The sequence below is a fragment of the Ylistrum balloti genome, unplaced genomic scaffold (assembly GCF_031769215.1).
Source record: "Ylistrum balloti isolate Yb309-2 unplaced genomic scaffold, AGI_CSIRO_Ybal_v1 Utg369894, whole genome shotgun sequence".
Lineage (NCBI taxonomy): Eukaryota > Metazoa > Mollusca > Bivalvia > Pectinida > Pectinidae > Ylistrum > Ylistrum balloti.
In genome coordinates this window covers 178943-197670 of record NW_026782025.1, presented here as the reverse complement: position 1 = coordinate 197670, position 18728 = coordinate 178943, and the positions used below count along the sequence as shown (strand labels likewise).

At 36.2% G+C, this 18728-nt stretch overlaps 2 protein-coding genes across 2 annotated transcripts in view; both read left to right on the top strand.

The window, feature by feature from the left end:
- Positions 1-9570, top strand: part of LOC132546541 (putative universal stress protein SSP1056) — a 63143-nt gene extending 53573 nt beyond the window's left edge. Inside the window, exons 2-4 of the mRNA XM_060210260.1 lie at positions 3078-3161; positions 6257-6348; positions 7974-9570. Coding sequence (XP_060066243.1) covers positions 3078-3161; positions 6257-6348; positions 7974-8177 — 380 coding nt within the window. The 3' untranslated portion in view covers positions 8178-9570. The remainder of the gene's footprint in view (positions 1-3077; positions 3162-6256; positions 6349-7973) is intronic.
- A 2771-nt stretch (positions 9571-12341) lies between these two features.
- On the top strand, positions 12342-18174 carry LOC132546563 (universal stress protein in QAH/OAS sulfhydrylase 3'region-like). The gene is made up of 4 exons (XM_060210280.1): positions 12342-12405; positions 14030-14113; positions 16332-16423; positions 17980-18174. Exons 1-4 carry the CDS (start codon positions 12342-12344, stop codon positions 18172-18174), a joined length of 435 nt encoding a protein of 144 aa, XP_060066263.1.
- Positions 18175-18728: the final 554 nt, after the last annotated feature.

Sequence of the window (18728 nt, the reverse complement as noted above, 5' to 3'; positions counted from 1 at the left end):
GTATTATTGATGACCAGTGACTGTACACGTGTATTTATGGTCCTGAATATTTTTATACATCCCAGCCTTGCTATAGTTGTTGGGTGGAGAGCTACGTGCAGCCTTTCAGCCGCCTCAGTTCTTATCATAACTTGCATCAGACACATGTGGGACTTTTAAGAACTAATCTAAAAAGCTGATGTATCGATTGTTCCCATTTAAAGATGCTCCATCGCAATCAATTGATTTGTGATTTTTTTTTCAGCGCAGGTTAAGCACTGTATATTTAGAGACCATTGCTACAGGTCTCTGTGGTACATAGAAAGACTATCAGTATTGTGAGCAGTCGGTGGATATACTGATAACAATATCAAACCTTCATATAATATTACCATCAGTTGTAAGATCGCACTACGTTACACGATGTGCTATGTGCGCACGATGTCCGCACTCTCTGAGGTGTGAATATAAACTAATTAATGCAGGGTCCAGTGATATTGAACATGACTTTTATAACCACCGACCAATTTGAATATTCTTGTGATCGCCATTAAGTCATAACTACTCGAGTTCTCCGTTTAATTTTCAATCCGTAATATTTGCCAATCATTTTTACCAAACCGTACAAAATGTGCAATCCGAATTTTTAAGTGGATTGTGCGTTACTGCAACTGTAGGTACCAAAAGCTTCACAACATGACTACTTCCGGTTGAAGCTAAAGTTGGATGCTTAAACGAGCTAGAATAATCTGTACATTATGAACCTGCTGTTGTATGACGTGTGCTTGATAATGAATATGTCGAGACAGATATGGAACCAAACACGTTTTAAGAAATATGATGGTACGGACTGCATTGGTTCCAATTGATGCAATTCATAATGATGAAAATTTAGTAACTGTTTACTGTACACTGTAAAAGCCTTCCTGTACCAGGACAGAATGGAGTAAAACAAAGAATCTACAAATGTCTGTTTCCTTCCTATGTCTCTGAGTGATATATTGAATTCACGTAAAAAAGAAAACTATTTCAAAGTCAAAGTCGAGTCTTACTTCGTAACCATGCTGTACTTCATTGATGATTCGTAAATTAACAGCACATTAACTAGTTGATAACCTTCAAGAATACCTACTAATTCTTCCAATTTTCATCAGCAGAGATGCATTGTCATTATTGACAACGTTCGCTAGTATGATGGCAGAATTCAGTTGCAACGCCATCCACATAATGTAAATCAAAAATTACAATAATTATTCAGATTGGGGTGAATCCTTCCACCACACAATAATCTTCATCACATTATATATTCTAACGCTGTCTTAAGGGATGGATAGGAAGAAGCCCGTTTTACTTCTCCAGAAATGAGTGGTCAACGAAAATCTATTACACGACGTACAACAAAATAACAAAAGCGTTTCTGAGGACAGTTATAGGCAGATAGTCATCGGGTGTGTTACCACAAGACTGAGATATATTACAACAAATTATCTTCTCCTGGCCAGAAACATAAATAATAGCTATGAATGGTTACTTAAGAGTGCCAACAAGATAGTGTCTTTTCAGTAAACACTAACATGTGTGAACTGAACGAATTATGAGGTCAAAACGTGATGCCACACGGGATAATGGCGATATCGAGTAAAACGTGAGATAATGGATACACGGGATGTTTGTTTGAACAGGTTTGTGATCAGCGAGTCAGACCATGAATGGAAATGTCCAATGAACTACTGAACTGTTAATGAATGTTTCTTTACACCGACATACACAAATCTCCATGTGTTATGGAGATTCTCAGAGGATAAACATCCGACTGTATTGATTTTGCAGTAAGTCAGAACTTTCCCATGGGTACTGTAATGGTACATAGCTAGACGAGCCCTTAACATGACCCTTGTACGACATTAAAAGGGAAACGAGATATTTGGTTCCCATTTTCTCATGTCAATGTGTCTTTGAAGATTGTGGTTGCCAGCTTGGGGCCCGTAGAAAAGACAGCAAGGAAAATAAATATAATGAAATCACGTAGCTATCAATCGTACAGCAAAGACTGCTCCGGGATCGATGAATTAGCTTTATTTTCGTCGTGGCACCTCGTTGACCTTAACACTTTCTGGCTCACTAATCCCTTCTGTTGTTGTAATTATACATTGTACCATATACGTTATATACAGTGTAAAACTTACACCAATTAGTCACACTGAGATCTTTTCAGTCCCACAGATAATTTATTTTTCAGTCTACTTCACATAAGTGACTAGTAATATATAAATTCGATCACTGATACCGGGCAATGAGCTGTTATCAGGTAATATCTACATACGGCAATTCCACTATATAAAGTAACTATACAGATGTTACAACGTCTGTATTGAGAGCACTGATATGGCGACAATTCACCGTCAAGATTATTGTTATGTGTGGTGGGTTACACCGTTGATGATATATCATTTTGTTAAGTTTAAACTATGACATAAAAGAATAAAAGATAGAAGGTAAACATTGATTTGTCCAAATATGAATGACAGCGCAATGTGATATGCCTGCTTCAAACTGTTGTACTCAAAACGCCCGGAATTACAATAAGACAATTAAATGCTTTATTCTTATTTCATCTACCGTCACTGATATGTACCTATATCTTAAACTAATGAAATTCAATGAGAAATTGAAGATAGAGTAAAAGCATGTTGAAGAAAGGAAGCGAAAATCTTTCCATATCACCCTATCAACCATGTTTACATTTTACGTTTTGGAAATTAAAAGAGATTGCAATAGGGATAATATTATACTTTTTTCTGTTTTCAACATTGTAACCATGCTAATTTCCATAATAAAAATCTCATGTACTCAAGCTGATATACTTTCACGACATTGTTCCAGAGATGAAAATTGACCTATTTTGTCGGTTGCTATAAGAATAAATTTACAAAAAAATCTGCTTTTTGTAGCACACGTAATCTGCTTTGTATAGCACATACATCTGCGAGATATGTGTTGCATGTTTTTATATTACTTGTGTTAATATTTCATCCAATTTGGCGACACTATCATGACTGGTTTTATTTGAATGTAATCTCTATATTGATATGTTACAGGGTACGGCGCCAACTTCCACAAGCCCGGAAACAAAGTGCTTCTTCTCCACTGTCCTGAAAACTATATAAACGCTACTACCATGAGTGAGTATCATTTATACAAACATTTCAAGTTTGAGTTTAGTGGGAAGGTCTTCCGACTAACTGTTGGCATACCTGTGGGAACTAACTTTGCCCCTCTTGCTGTTTTTATCCTATACTGAATTTATCGCAGAGCTCATCAAACAGGTCACAAAAGACCTTGCAAAATCGTTCAATTTCACTCTAGATATATTGATGACGTCTTGTCGTTGAATAACAAGAACTTTATTGACCGCGTCCATCGTATATACCCACCCGAATTAGAAATCAAGGAAACTACATACTGTATTACATCAGCCTCTCTTTTCGATATTTTCCTACAACGAAAACACCATGGGCACCTTTCCTTAACTTGTATGATAAGCGTGATGATTTAAATTTTCCAATTGTGAATTTTCTATTTCTGGATAGCAACATTCCAAACATATGGTGCTTATATGTCGCAGTTGATTCTATATCCAAAGGAAAATTCCTATTATCACTATTTTTGTGCAATAAGCCAAATGACGGACAAACTCGTAGAACATGTCTGAGTGATCGCATTGAGAAATATATTTCTTTGTGCGATATGAAGTTGGACGTGTTTGATGCTCGTAAGTTTGCCTGTTGATTCCTTTGCCGCCTACCTTGTTCTTATTGAGGACGTGACATAACTTACTTGGGTTGACCAAAATTTACAAGACATGTCGATGAAGCAGAAGTCGCTCACTCTATCGAAACACCTGGTCTTAATTTCCTTGTACTTTTTAGGAATCTTCGTGTAAATCTTTCTTTTGTTCATATTATGTCCTGATCTTACTACGTTTGTGTTTGGATTGTGATTATGTTAACATGTCGGTATTTTCTTGTTGATGTTTTAATGAAATAAAAAGCATAATTTAGTCGACATTTCCCTCAAATTCTAACGGATATGAAACCTGCACCTTGTAGAAACGAGCTCAATCATAATTACCACATGCATGTTCTTATAAGTTATATGCTACTTATAATAGCTAAATATTGAAGACAATATTGGTAATTTTTTTTTTCGGAATAATTAGTAGAAATTCGTTTTGATTTGGATTTAAAGGCATTGTAATTTTAGACAAGAATGATAAAATACAATCATAATACAGTTTGGAAAACTGAATGATGGTCTATCAATCTTTGTAGGATTTAGCGCAGCCAATAACAGACATTAACACAACCTTCGCTTTTGAAGGCGGACCGGGCCCATGTTTATTTAAGAAGATTGGTTATCATTTTCTGTGAAGGCCGGTACACAAAGTCTTCTTTTTGAGATGATCAATATTCACCAAATCAGACTGGCATATGATTCGAAATCAGTCAAACTTTTTTTATAATCTGAAAAGATTTAAATCTGCTTGGATCAAGTGGTAAAATCCAGTACATTTGTATTATCACAGCTTGTTGATTTAACTTTGTTGATTATTTATTCGTTATTTTCTACCACATGAATGGTTATAAATAGTCAAATTAAGGTTCATTTGATTAATTCGAAGATATGGAAAATGCACATTCTATTCATAATGGAATGTTAATCAGTCGGAACGAGAGCTGAGGATGAATGACCGTGCATTGCTTTATTTGAACCACTTTTAATTTCCACAAACAACATGACGCTTTCCAGGACTTGACCATAAATGGCTGCTGCTTTCTATCAAATTGATAGTATTCCCAGAGGAAGAAAAAACAATTGGAAAACGAATAATTCGCTACACTCCGCCATACTGGAGATATCTCGAATAAGCGAGTCCGCCGGATGCATTGTAAAGTCAGCTGGACTGTAATTATGAAAACTGACTTTTTATATACGTTAATAACGGTTCCAACACTACTTGTTGAAGCCGTTGTTTCATAGATAAAACTCATACGTCTGGCTAGTAATTTGATTTCTTACGATGCATTGACTATATACTTCTATAACACTATTAAGGCCCTTTCCTCGGGGAACAGTTTTTCGATCAAGCAGAGGAGAATTGAGTCAAGTCGATAGCTGTTCTAGTTTCATGACTTAAGTTTAACCATGTACATCATGTACGTGATACAAAAATATTTGAAGTTATGAAGTCCTGAAGTAACACGATCATTTTAGAGAGAGCATTCCCGAGGCCATGATGAACATCTCTCTCAACATCCCTTATGCGCAAAAATTCCTCCTTATGGGAGCCATTCAGGATTTCTTTAAGGACACTGTCCAGTCATGTCTCTATAACACTGTATCACTTTCTTTCGTCTAAGACGACGCGCACGGAAAGCACGGATTAAATGTACTTTAGAGTCGCCCATGGTTTGCGTTCGCCAATTCATCCCATATTGGAAATATTCTCACATCTCAATGTAACATATCAGCTGATGATATCGGTATCGCGTGTTTGGTTAATGTAATACCGATTCTTCACGGTACATAGGAATATGACATTCATGTTGGCACCTTATATCATGCAGCTTGTAACCGTCATCGTTATATTTCTCAGAGAGCAAAATCAGAAAGTATACATCTGATAAAACTAGTAGTCATATATAAGCAGAGGTCTTTACATTCACTGCACTGAAATCCACCAACACTTCTATTTATACATAGACAATGGAAACACAGCTTGAATACGTATTTAATTCGCTGAGTTTGAAACATCCTGTATAAAACGTATTTAAATGAATATTGATAAGCCTTTCTAATGCATGATGCATCTACAGAACTGTAGAACCTTTTAAAAGACCGCTTTTAAAATTGCTCTGTCTTGTTGAAATCGTCTGGTTATGCCATCAGAAAACAACGTCAAATATCACACTACTGGCTCGAGTAAAGAACTGAATATCTTTCTTCATTTTTCACTTAAACCTCAAATCATTAATATATTCGTATCGCATTTTGGTTTTTAACGAGCAATGACAGAATGTTTTGTGAACCATATTGACGACACGTGTTTACACCCGCAAGTGTCGATTTCATACCTTCTCGTACACTACATACGTATGTCAGTGCGATTATGTTTCGCACTTGCCATTTGCCCAAAGAAGTTGACCGTGTTATCATCGAAACATCATGCTCAAATATTCTACTGGTTGTGTTATAAGAACTTTAATTCTATTTTCAGGTCCTGGTCGGGTAGCGGAGTTACAGAGAGAGGTAGAGGGAAAATCGTGTGATCTCAAGCGGAAGTTCATAGAGAAGGCCAACAAATTAGGGGTAAGCAAAGGTCTCCTCTACGGAACAACGACACAAGTAATATATTGCTATATATATATATAGGTGTGTGTAATGATGGCTTATTACCCATGTGATAAGTAGGACTTGTAAATGTAATCCCTGAGAGACACTATCCAGATCCGTCCAATTCTTCAATTATCAAGACTGTAATTATTCTAATTCGCTGTCGCCCGTACCACGCACAGAGGTTCTTGATGGCTGTCATTAACAGAGAGTTATATAGGGCCGTTACCGGATGTAGTGACTCCCCGTTGGTGGATATAAATTGAACAGGATTTGTTTTTGTGTATGCTCAAGTGCCGTTTCATTGAAGCAACCTCTCTTCGCGATGTCGACTGGATATAGTTTGATACACAATTTACTTAACGTCGAAACTTTTGCCGTCTCAAGCAATTAGATAGGCACCGGCGGTATGAAGTGTCCGGGAGGATCGAATTATGGATGTAATGATCCTCAACATTGAATAAACCAAGTCAGGGACAAAAACATGAGCGACACCTTGATAAAATTTAAGAAGGAAATAATCATGAACCCTCAATAATGTATACAATGGTAGCTGGTGACCTAGTTAATATCTTTCAGAAAAAAAGAAACCAGCGTTGCGTACTCCATGTCGAACCTTCAGTGCGATGTTTCCATTCCAGTACAGGAACCTGAATACCTTGAAAACCTTTTACGATAGGAACTAGCATTTCCTGTCTTAAAACACTGTTTCAATAACCTCCACGATAACATTATGTACCATCAACGTAGGCGGGAACCTTGGCAACCTGATTACTTTATCATGTTATCGCTACAGTGTAGTTGAGTAGCAACTTATTGTGACATGTAAACACCAAGAGACTGTCACATGTGAAGTATAAATATAGTAACTTTTATCGTACATCTAATTAGAAACAAACAAGAAAATACCAACATGTCAGCATATTTGTAATAAATTTACTCTAGCAGTGACATGATCATTTCGCCATGTTGTCTGCATATATATCAATTAATTCAGTTCATTGTACTTTCAATTTCATGTTCAAAGAAACAGCAAGGTTTTTAAACCCTCGTAGATCACAAGTTTACACTGTAGTAAGAGAAAGTTGCCAATATCAGCCGTTAGTGTAAATACTTCTGTAATAAATGATGCCAAGACATTGGTCAGAACTGTGGCATATATCATAATACAACAAAACCGAAGGAATATAGATGAAATAGAGATATGTAAATTGCTATTTTATGATTCAGTTCCATCGACACTGATTATATTTATACTTAATTTATTTAAATAACAATATAAATGTCACAAGGAAATTCAGAGTTGTAAATTAAATGTTGATATATGACGTATAAGTATCATTTTACTATAATTGTGTTAAACACTACGTCTAATAGAACCAAATTTGTTCAGTCTTAACGAGTTATCCCGATTTTTCCAGTGAATAGAACAGTCTAAAATTAAGAAGTGTAAATTATTATTAAACATTGAGGATATGCAAGTTTCAATGTAACATTTGTGCATTTGCATATGATGTTTTTATATTTCTAGTTTATATCACAACAATTAGGAATTTCTCATTGCCAAGAGAAAATAACTTTATCTATTGGTTTACTTGTAGATAGAGGCTGAGTTTAAGGTGGAGTCTGCCGAAAAACCTGGCCATGCAATTGTCGACGTGGCAACCAAAAGTGAAGCTGCCTTCATCGTGACCGGGACAAGAGGGATGGGTAAGATTCGGAGAACCATCTTGGGCAGTGTTAGTGATTTTGTAGTACACCACGCTCCCTGTCCAGTCCTTGTCTGTCGTCACAAAGAAAAATAGAAGACATCGCACTTATCCAAGGCCACACGGGAGCAAATGTAAACGTCGAACTCCATTACCAGAGCCTTCTGTCATTGATTACATTCTATTTAAATCCAGATGTCATTTTCGATAGACATTATGAGAGTTTCTTTGAGAGTACTAGGCATTCGTGTTAAGACATCAGTATATCACAGAAGAAAGCATGGGTTACATCGTAAGGGATTACTTTTCTTATAACTTATGTAGCTAATTTTGTGGAATTTCAGGTGGATGTGCAATATAAAGATAGAGTCGTCGTTTAATTATGCTATTATCGAGTGTGTATGAGTATACAGGTATGTGAAGTATGTACGTGTGATACAATCTTTGTATTATATGTAAGAGAGGGATTCGTGTGTTGTCATATCTAAATTAACGTTGTGACGTGTTTATGTTATCGACCAATCAGAACCGCTTTTGTGATATGTAGATCAACGAGAACACACTCACGTGCTTGAGCATTTTGTGATGTGTTGACATCCCTGTAAATCAAATAGTCAGCATTGCACTCTTTGTGGAAATAAGAAGTCATTCTGCTACTTGATCATGCCCAAAGGAAGCGTAAGGTTTCAGGAATACGAACACGTGAACCAATCCTTAGCTGATTTGAAAAGTAATTCTTGTCGACCTACTTTCGATTAATCGTCAGCCTGATTGGGGAAAGATTAAAACAATGATAAAACTCCCTTATAGCCTAGTTTGTGACATTATATTCTTGATAATATGAGGTAGGATAAATTTCATTTCCCTTCAGAGTCACAGATCTAAATGTGTCGGTATTTGACACCACTGTTCGAGGTATCCTTGGCTAGATATTTCTATAAAACCTTAGTTTCAGGCTTATAATGATTGTACACCAGTTTTATAACTTCCAGTTGAGCTTACGCTTCCTTTGACAATGGTTTAATCATCAATCAGGCTTTACTTGTACATTATATACTTGCTATATGCAGTTGTTTCGTTTTCAGTAATGAACTTCCTATATGGAACTCTTTAAAACTGCAAAATGTAATGTAACTCCAACGTACTGTTAAGTGGCAAAGACAGTTGCTTTTACTTCTCGTTCAAAAGTAGAAATCTCGTGGCACGTCTCGTGTGAACCGTTTCCATTTTTTGATGTAGTATAACATTTTCTCACTGGCATATTATGAAATATAATTGTAATTCCTAGTGAGCAATACTTTTTGGTCCAGTATGGAAGGATACATTTACAGAATGTTGACACATTGGCGTTGATTTCATATTTCCTATGTGAAAGTGGTATGGTCCTTTTAATAAATGTATTCAATGGTTGATTTTCAGCTTTTGAAGTCGTTAAACACGTATGATAATGTCATCCATGTATGTGTTGAATAAATTCCTCGTAAACATGGATCTCTGGTGTCGTTTCTCTGTCTAAAACGAGAACAGTATGGTATCAAAACACACTTATCTATAACATGATCATCACTCACAAGGCGGTTTACTGTACACGAATGGTGATCAAACAGTGTTGTTCCTGTTCACACGAATACCGTTGATTCAACAGAGCGCCTTAGGTCCGAATATTCATCCCTTGTGTGTGATCTGTTTACGGCAAACACAAGAATTTTGTTATAAAACATCTTCCTTGTTTCATGTTATATTCTAGTCAGTTCAGTCCAAACCACAAGCTGTATCTGACTTATTCATGCTTCATCTGAACATGTTGATTATTTGTAAGCTGGTGCTTATTTCGTCGGGTGACCATAGGTATTTATCATAGATGCGTGTTTATTTCACCAAAGAAAATATATATAAACTTGACAATTTTCATACCTAGGAACAGTATCTGATAATTTTAAACGTCACGTAGATGTGTATATTCTGAACCATGAAACTTTTCATTAGTATAAAATCGTGGCATCCAGATGATGGCAAAACCTCGGAGACTAAAAGTCCAGCAACAGGCTCTCAGTGTAACGAACATTATCTACGGATACCTATTACATATGTGCTTGTTGATAGTTACATTTAGGTATTTAGAGTATAGATAGGAACGATTTTCGGTAATCCATACCGCTGGAAAATATAACATCAATTTCTTTCCTTGTAGTTAACTTCACTTGTATTATGACCTATTACGGAAATTATAAAGAGTGACCGAGTTGCTTCCCTTGCCGTCCACATCGCGTTAGACATATTGCCTTTTTGACTGATGGGAGATAACTCCTCAAAAACAAGTTCATCGATTATATCACATCGATACATTAAGCGGTCTATTTCTTTCGAAGCACTGTCGTTGCATTTAATCGTAATAATGACGTTCAAAGTATTTAAAACATCTATAAAATAGGTATTGGGCGAAACATACAAGCTGGCTCATGCAAAATATACTTTCATCATATAATCGGCTGTTTCCCGTGTTAACCGGTCAATGTAATATTTTTGTATACGTCACTAGTGTGTTATACCACATATCATTGGCTATGCCAGTCATAAATTGGCTGTGACGTCATGACATGTACGATGAATTGCAAAATAGCACAACAAAACAAGTGCATCCGTTTGATTTTGGATCCAAATTTAGGCTATAATGTAACACACACTTGTGACTGGTATGTACAAATGACGTGATCAATGTTTTGTTATTTAAAGATAAGACAGCATAGCTATATCTAAAAGTAAGTCTGAAGGATTTGGCACATGTTTAATGAGGTGTTTTCATAACCTCTTCCTTGAATTCGGATTTGGTGTGAAATATGTGTTAGCCAAAGCAGTGATACAGTTTGTTATCACAGGTATGTCAATAGTCTTGTTGAAAGATCTTACCAGTATACGCAACTACTTTATTGCCAGTCAGAAATTCCAACATTTTCTCGGTCTCATCATCAGCATAATTCTTCCATGCTTACAAACAAAAGTCTCTCCACTGATTGTAAATCAATTTTCGCGAAAACAAAAACGAATTGGTAAGACTACTCAGTCTCTGTATGTTGTAATACCTCTGGCTTGTCAGTGCCATATCTGTTACATTTGACATGTGAAGATTATATATCGAATGAAATTGTGATGGATTATCCATTCCGACATTGCAATCCGTCAAAAGAAACGCCTGTTTTGACGGCGCACATTTGTCGTTTATATGACAACATCAATAACATTAAAATGGACACGTGATGCATGCCATTTCCAGTCAAATATTTGAATTTGCATAACAACCCTCCATTAAATCTGTTCTAGTCTTTAAAGTATCCACAGTATATCCGTGATTGTAAGACAATTACCATCGCCGCCAATTACGGTACACCTTTCCATAAATCACATATACATATATATGATTTTAATTTCCAGGACGCGCTTACAGTAGATAAACATGCATGGAAACCTTTACAACCTAATTGAAATGGACATTCAGGCGTTATGAAATGAATCCTGAAATGTGCATTTGAAAATAGAATGGTTGTCATGAAATATTTTCCAATCATATTGAAAGATATACTACCCCTCCGTCCTCCCCAACCAAAAAAAAAAAAAAAAAAAAAGAAAAGAATAAAAAAAACGACCAAAATCCCTAAACAAAACGATGATTACTCGTTAATTATTAGCGGTTTAAGATAGCACATAAACAAAACAAAAAACAAAAACAAAAAACAAACAAACAAAAAAACAAAAAAAAAAAAAAAAACAAAAACAAAAAACAAGAAAAACTAAAGAAAATGTCAGAAATGATATGTCTGAATTTTTTCAGCCTTATACTAGTGACCCTGGAATGATAAATAATATGCATTATCACATAGACATCTTTATCCAATAACTACCGTGGCATGTTGTGTATACCGTGTTTGATTTCGTTATAGGTAGTACGTGACAATCTGAGGACTGAAATCGAACCCTTAACTTATACTTACCCCGTGATTTATGAATTTATCATGGTTATTTATAATTGTATTCCACAACCTGGCCAAGACGTGACATTACATAAGTTGTAGTTACAACTACTGGGATAAATGCTATATATATATGTGTATATTAACGGGACATTGTTAGGCCTCGGACAAAACCATATCTGTACTGATGACCTATATCCATTACAGGTATTTACAAGTAATAGGACGGTCAGTACAACACTATCTCTGTAAACCCACGATCCCTACCACCACACCCACGCTACGTATCAGAAATATGGCGAACTCCCCCGTGTTAATGGCTGTGGATGGCAGCGATCATGCCGATTTCGCGTTCGATTGTAAGTATTGCATGCAGTTTGTAACATTTCAGAATAAGCTGTACAATGCCATACCTAATCTCCATGTCATCAAGTAACTATACCTTATGTAACTTAACGATATCCATTGTTGTTTTGAGGACCCTGTATTCTGTTACGGCGTCGTCACCACTGCCGTGTTTACATAGACATGGTATGGATTATTGAAATAAATCTTAATATCCCTAGTTTAAGTTTCATATAAGTGACAGGAATTCATATCGACTTAGAAGGATATTGATGTATTTAGGAAAATTTTGAATTTCGTTGTCATTACCTTAATTTAAAACTTTTGGTTCCTAACATCACCGCGAACCGCAGAAGGATGAAACAGCTGTGACGTTTTTTTAATAATTCATTATTTTGATATATTTCTGTCTAATTCTTCTTTCGTCATGTCGTAAGCATATTCTACAAAACTTCGACCTTGAATCCCCGTGAAGGTTCCTTTTCACCCCTCTAGGTTTAAACGTTTATATTTTGAGTCTGTCGTGTAAAGAGTTGTTTCACTACACAAAGTTCAGATAATATTCCGTGGAAAGCAAAGAAAAATAAATGGATTATAAGTCCAGCGTATAACAGTGAAGCCATGCTGTCTACTACCAAAGATGGTAGACATTGATAGTAGGGTTTCAGTCACCGGGGTGTGCCGTAATCTATATACCTAGAAACCTCCACGGATGAAACCGCAGTATGTTCATTTGAATTTTTTCTCCAGGGTAAATGTTGTTTGAAAAGAAACAGGTTGTCTCCCAGGGTACATGTTGTCTCCGCGGGTATATGCTGTCTTCCAGTGTACAGGTTGACACCCAAGATACATGTTGTTTTCAAGGGTTAAGGTTGTATCCAAGGATACAGGGTATCCCCTTGGGGACATGTTGGTTTCAACGGTTCATGTTGTCACCCAGTGTACAGGTTGTTTTTCAGGATACATACTGTCTCCCAGGGTACGGGTTGCCTCCCAGGAAGGATACAGGTTGTTTTCAAGGGTTAAGGTTGTATCCAAGTGAACAGGGTATCCCCTAGGGTGCATGTTTGTTTCAATGGTTCAGGTTGTTCCCAAGTGCTGTCTCCTAGGGAACAGATTGTCTTCCAGGTACAACGTGTTTCCCAATGTACAGATTGTCTATCTCAGCGGGTACACGTTGTCTCCCAGGATACAGGTTAATGACCCTTTTATAAGATATGTTCCCATGACACTTACACCAATCTCATATTTAGTTGAGCACGTATCTGCAAGTGTTTGCGACCTTGTATGTATATAATGTATTTGTGGCTGTTTCAATGTCATCAAGGACTTCTCTACATTGCTATTGTAAGGTCGTATCCGTAGAGTCAATACAAATACAACAGAAACAAAACAATGACAACTTTCAATACGAATATTTATAATAACACATCGTATATCGCAATTACAGGGCTCCAGAGAGACTCAATGATAAAATAAACTCTATCAAACAGCTGTTTCGCCATTCTAAAACTCGTCAGTGATGCTAAGGTCCTATAATTTGAAACCTAGTTCGGCTAATGAGGAACAAAGGTTAATGTCGATGTTATTGTTAAATCATTACACATGTATTAATATCAATATTTGATATATTGCCAGGGTACATGAAGAAGTTCCACAAGCCCGGAGACCAATTAATCCTCCTCCATTGTCCGGAGTTATACCTTAACGACTTAAACATGAGTATGTCCTATGTCTACAGTTGTCCGTGCATGGAAGACTGGTAGTATGACCTTTCCAATATATCATCATTTAAGTAAAATTAATCAAAACTTCAGAAACATACAAGATACAAAGGTAAGATTGATATAAATTAGTTCGTCAGTACTCAGGTATCAAGATGTGCTGAAGACATTCTTCTGAGAGTTAGTGAGTGTATTATAGTCACTGAATGAAGTAGTGAACTAATAAGGGAACGATATAGATATAGCGCATTAAGATTGACTTGTTTCTACATTTTAAGTGAATCATGGAATTAATGAGTGAAATCTACATTTATTTCTGAACGGTAAGCAATGTACCAATTACTTTAATTTTGCACTAAGAGCCATTCTTTGTTTCTGTCTTTGGTAAAGAAAACCACGATTTCTGTTTTTTCCCTAATTAAGCCTCATTGTATTGGCATTCTTTCATGTTCTCCTATCGAATCATGCACAGATTAAAAGTCAATGACGATGACTAATCCAGTTTCATTAATCTTGGCAAAGTTTTCATGGTTTTCCTGGGGCCACAGGACAAAAAGATGTATTTACGGAATGATCATAAAACTTAAGGGAAGAAATGTACATCGTTTTGATTTTTCATGGAAGAAGAAAATATTACCTGTTAGACATTAATGTATTCCTGCAGGATGAAATTTCCGAACGCAATAATTACATGGATAAAAGGCATAACATCCATCATACACACAAAGTGCCTCAAATCATCAAAAAACAGGAATGGAAAAAGTGACCTGTTCATTAGGTAAAGTGATTGAATGAATGTTAAATCTGATTGAAATAGGCTCTTAATAAAGAATTTTAAATACTGATGACCTAAAGATGAAGTATGAACTCGTAGTTAATTACTCTGGAATACATTTAGCTAATTCCTGAAAACTTGTATTTCTGAACCCTATACAAAAACTGCTTCCGACGATTGTTCACGTGTTTTGTCTATCATTTTAAATATACCCTGTTATCTTAATACAGATTATAATCAGATGAAACTCAATTTCGTAGCTCGTCTAAACGCCTACAACCAAACTGTTGTTTCATCTTGGTCACACCAGAACATACAGACACCCGTCTGCGCATGCGTCTCTATTAGGAAGCACGACAGTGATTTGTTTGTGTTTATCCGCCTTTGTAACTGCATTAGATGAAACAGCCTAACAATACTCAATTGTTAATGATTGAAATCTCCCTTGGAATACCAGCCATTCCGGAGTTCCGAATACTAGGACATATAAGAATCATATGTTTGAAAGATTTACTTATTACACCTACGATATAAAGCCACATCAGCAGACTAGGCTATGTGTGATTGACGGTGTCAAGCATGGAAATAAAAAGACATATTTACATTTGCGTTTCATTGTCAGTAATTTGTAAATATAAGCATCGATTTATGGCCGGTACAGGTTTGCAGACAAATAATCATCACAAGCTGACATGTGACGTTGATATTGTAACAACGTTATTATTAGATATAATTAAATCCCGCGATCTGTCCTTAACAGCCCAACCAACAGTGTTGGATTTCTACTAATGCAAAAGATAAGATGATGATTTCAAAATACATATCATTAAGTTCTCTGATAGTGTATTCTGATTCCTTTAACGATATTTAATCATATTACTGATTCGTTATGAAACAATGATTTTTATGCAAAACAGTTTCTGAAACCAATGCCGACCACTGCGTTAAAATGTTACAGGGCTTCAACGGGTGTAGCTTAATGATAACGGAAGTCGTTTGCGAGAGCAAATATACTCCCCTTTTGTTCTTCGCTTTTTCTTACACATATTCAACAGTCTCATGAAACGTAAAAACAAAATTGTATTCTATTTTTGGCTTTCATTTCATCTATTTCAAGTTAAGGTCTAGACCGTTACGAAAGGTCTTGTTTCCAAGCACGAATGAAATATACAGCCTACTTGTAAGCAGTGAAATACCGACTACAGATTGTTCAAAAGATACAAGCGAATGAATGGAATATAATTACGATGTAAAATATAATATATAACATTTCGTAATTGTGGTTTATATATTGTAACAGTTTATTTCTTAATATTTTCCAACAACTGGATTATTATCCTAATTTAACCCGATGACTGTATTGTTTGATATAACGAATTGTACGGCTTACCCATCAAAACAGTCGGAAATGCTTTAGTAATTCATCTATAACTGACTGCAGGTCCTGGTCGGGTAACGCAACTACAGAGAGAAGTAAGTGAAAACACCCAAGCTCTACATGACAAATGGTTAGCCAAAGCCTCGGCCGCTGGGGTAAGTTTCTTTATGGCGATTCCAAGTCATGTTTTCAACATCGATGTGTAACCAAACTTACGATAAATTGTAAGGAACACATAATAATTAAATAGCTTAAATTCTTCTATACATATGTTTCCTTCGAGTTTTAATACCCGTATATACGTTTGTTTCAAGCGCCTTTTAAATTCCGTGACCACTTTTCATATCATATACTGGGCACATTTAGGAAATCACTTTTTAAATATAGATTTATTTGTATCAAAAGACAAATACCTTTGGAATATGCAATGCAAGTCAAACAACAAGAAAAAAAAATTATCCACTTTGAAGTAATTTCATTCAAGCGTGTCATGTACGATTACAGAAAAAGCTCATAACATTCTGAAATAAGTAAATCCAAATGGCGTTGAAAATCCAAAATACTTAGTTCAGCACAATATCAATAGTGAGTATGTCCTCCACTGGCCCCAATAAAAGCACGACATCGGCTAAGCATCGGCTGCGAATCAGGCGCCGTATGGCAATTTGTGGAATTCGTTACCATTCTTGACGAAGACAATCAGCAAGCACCTGTCGGTTGGCAGGATGCCGCGTAATAAGTTGATGTTACATGTCCCGCGCAGGCTTGATCCGGTGAAGGTAACGTGAAAGGTTAGGCCAATTTTCAAAACTGATCTTTGTTACCATATTCATTACCGAGGTCCCAACAAAACGGTCATGCTCAGTGACACAGCAATCAACACACATACAACTCTCTCCCTACCCACGACAAACATGCCTCCTGTCATCATGAAAGTCCAACCAAAACCTGGGCTCATCAGTAAAAGTGTATAGGCCGCCACTAAAGCAGTCTCATGTTTACATGGTCAAATAACGATCAAGGTCTCTCGGTGACGTTTCCGGTCATCTGCAATCGATGCCACAATCGACACTGAAGAATGCAGCTAGAGTTCGTCGTGATTATCCTGCGTTAAGCATTCCGACTGCTCGGCCAGCCTCTGCACCTGTCATGTGACGTATCATGCAAACAGACGTTCAAAACAGGATGCAAAATGACAGGACATTCAGAAGAAACACTAAAGTTGTCGATTGATTTGACGTTTAGTCTACAAAGACAATAAAACAACAATTGATATTTTGATTTTAACCCTGTGCTACAAGATGTCTTGCCGCACGTTAACTGTGGGTTGGCAAATCATTACTGAAAAGTTATTGTGCATACGTTTGTGATAAAACAGTGGTCAATGAATGTCAAGCTCTATTCATTTAATGACAGAAAAAATCATAATCCTTAACTTTTTGTCTAGAAAATGATATACCTTTGAAATATGTAATATCAAAAAATTGAAAACTGTGTTGAACACTAATTATCGAGCCTATCATTAAATAAAAAATAATTTTATATCAAAACTGATAATTTTAACGTTATATTCAAATATCTTATACCTTCATAAGTCTACAGTCTAGTCATAGTTTGATAATCACAAGATGGCGCATACATAGTAAGCTTTGAATCTATTGTGATATCAGAGGTGTTCGTCGGCGATAAATACAATTGGTTTCTATTACAGATACAGGCAGAGTTTAAGGTTGAATACTCACAGAAGCCAGGCCATGTCATTGTTGATGTAGCACAACGTGTGGGAGCAGGTTGCATAGTAACTGGGACTCGAGGACTCGGGAAAGTCCGGCGAACATTCCTCGGCAGTGTCAGCGATCACGTGATTCATCATGCCAGTTGTCCCGTTCTAGTTTGTCGTAACTAAAATTACATAACAATATGTTACTCTTAAACTCTGAAACATCGATTACACCAAACTAGTGCACTAAGTCATGGATTTGCAATACGGGTAATCAGTTTTATAATATCGAATAAACTTCCGGTGTAAAGGATAGACTGATCGTTGTCGTAGATAATGTTATACTACAAAAGCTGATATCAACGATTTGTATATGAGTGGGTGGTAAAAACATGTTATTATTAACCCCAGTCCCTGATTAATGATCCCAGCTTATTGTGATTCTGATGTCACTATGCATGTATGACCACCTCAAATATACCTCATACTTTCATATTGTATCTGACTCAAAGATCAATAAAAGAATGGTGATGCATAGTGTTGTTGGTTTTTTTCTTTAAGTTATATGATCATGTAAATCGTTGGACGATAAGTGAGATCCCATATATCAGATCAGTAACCGGAGTGCTCATACATTTCATGTGTTCCTTTCAGTTGTCAACTTATTGTGCTTAACAATGGGTTATTTGTTTTAGCGAAAAACAAATATTTTTTGTCTCAAACGTATGTGTGTGTATTTT

What these genes read in the sequence shown, in the direction of transcription:
- LOC132546563 (XM_060210280.1), top strand. Translation starts at nt 12,342, where the DNA reads ATGGCGAACTCCCCCGTGTTAATGGCTGTGGATGGCAGCGATCATGCC. An exon ending in TGCCGATTTCGCGTTCGATT is followed by an intron (nt 12,406 to 14,029) that starts GTAAGTATTGCA and finishes ATATATTGCCAG; the next exon opens with GGTACATGAAGAAGTTCCAC. An exon ending in CCAAAGCCTCGGCCGCTGGG is followed by an intron (nt 16,424 to 17,979) that starts GTAAGTTTCTTT and finishes TTTCTATTACAG; the next exon opens with ATACAGGCAGAGTTTAAGGT.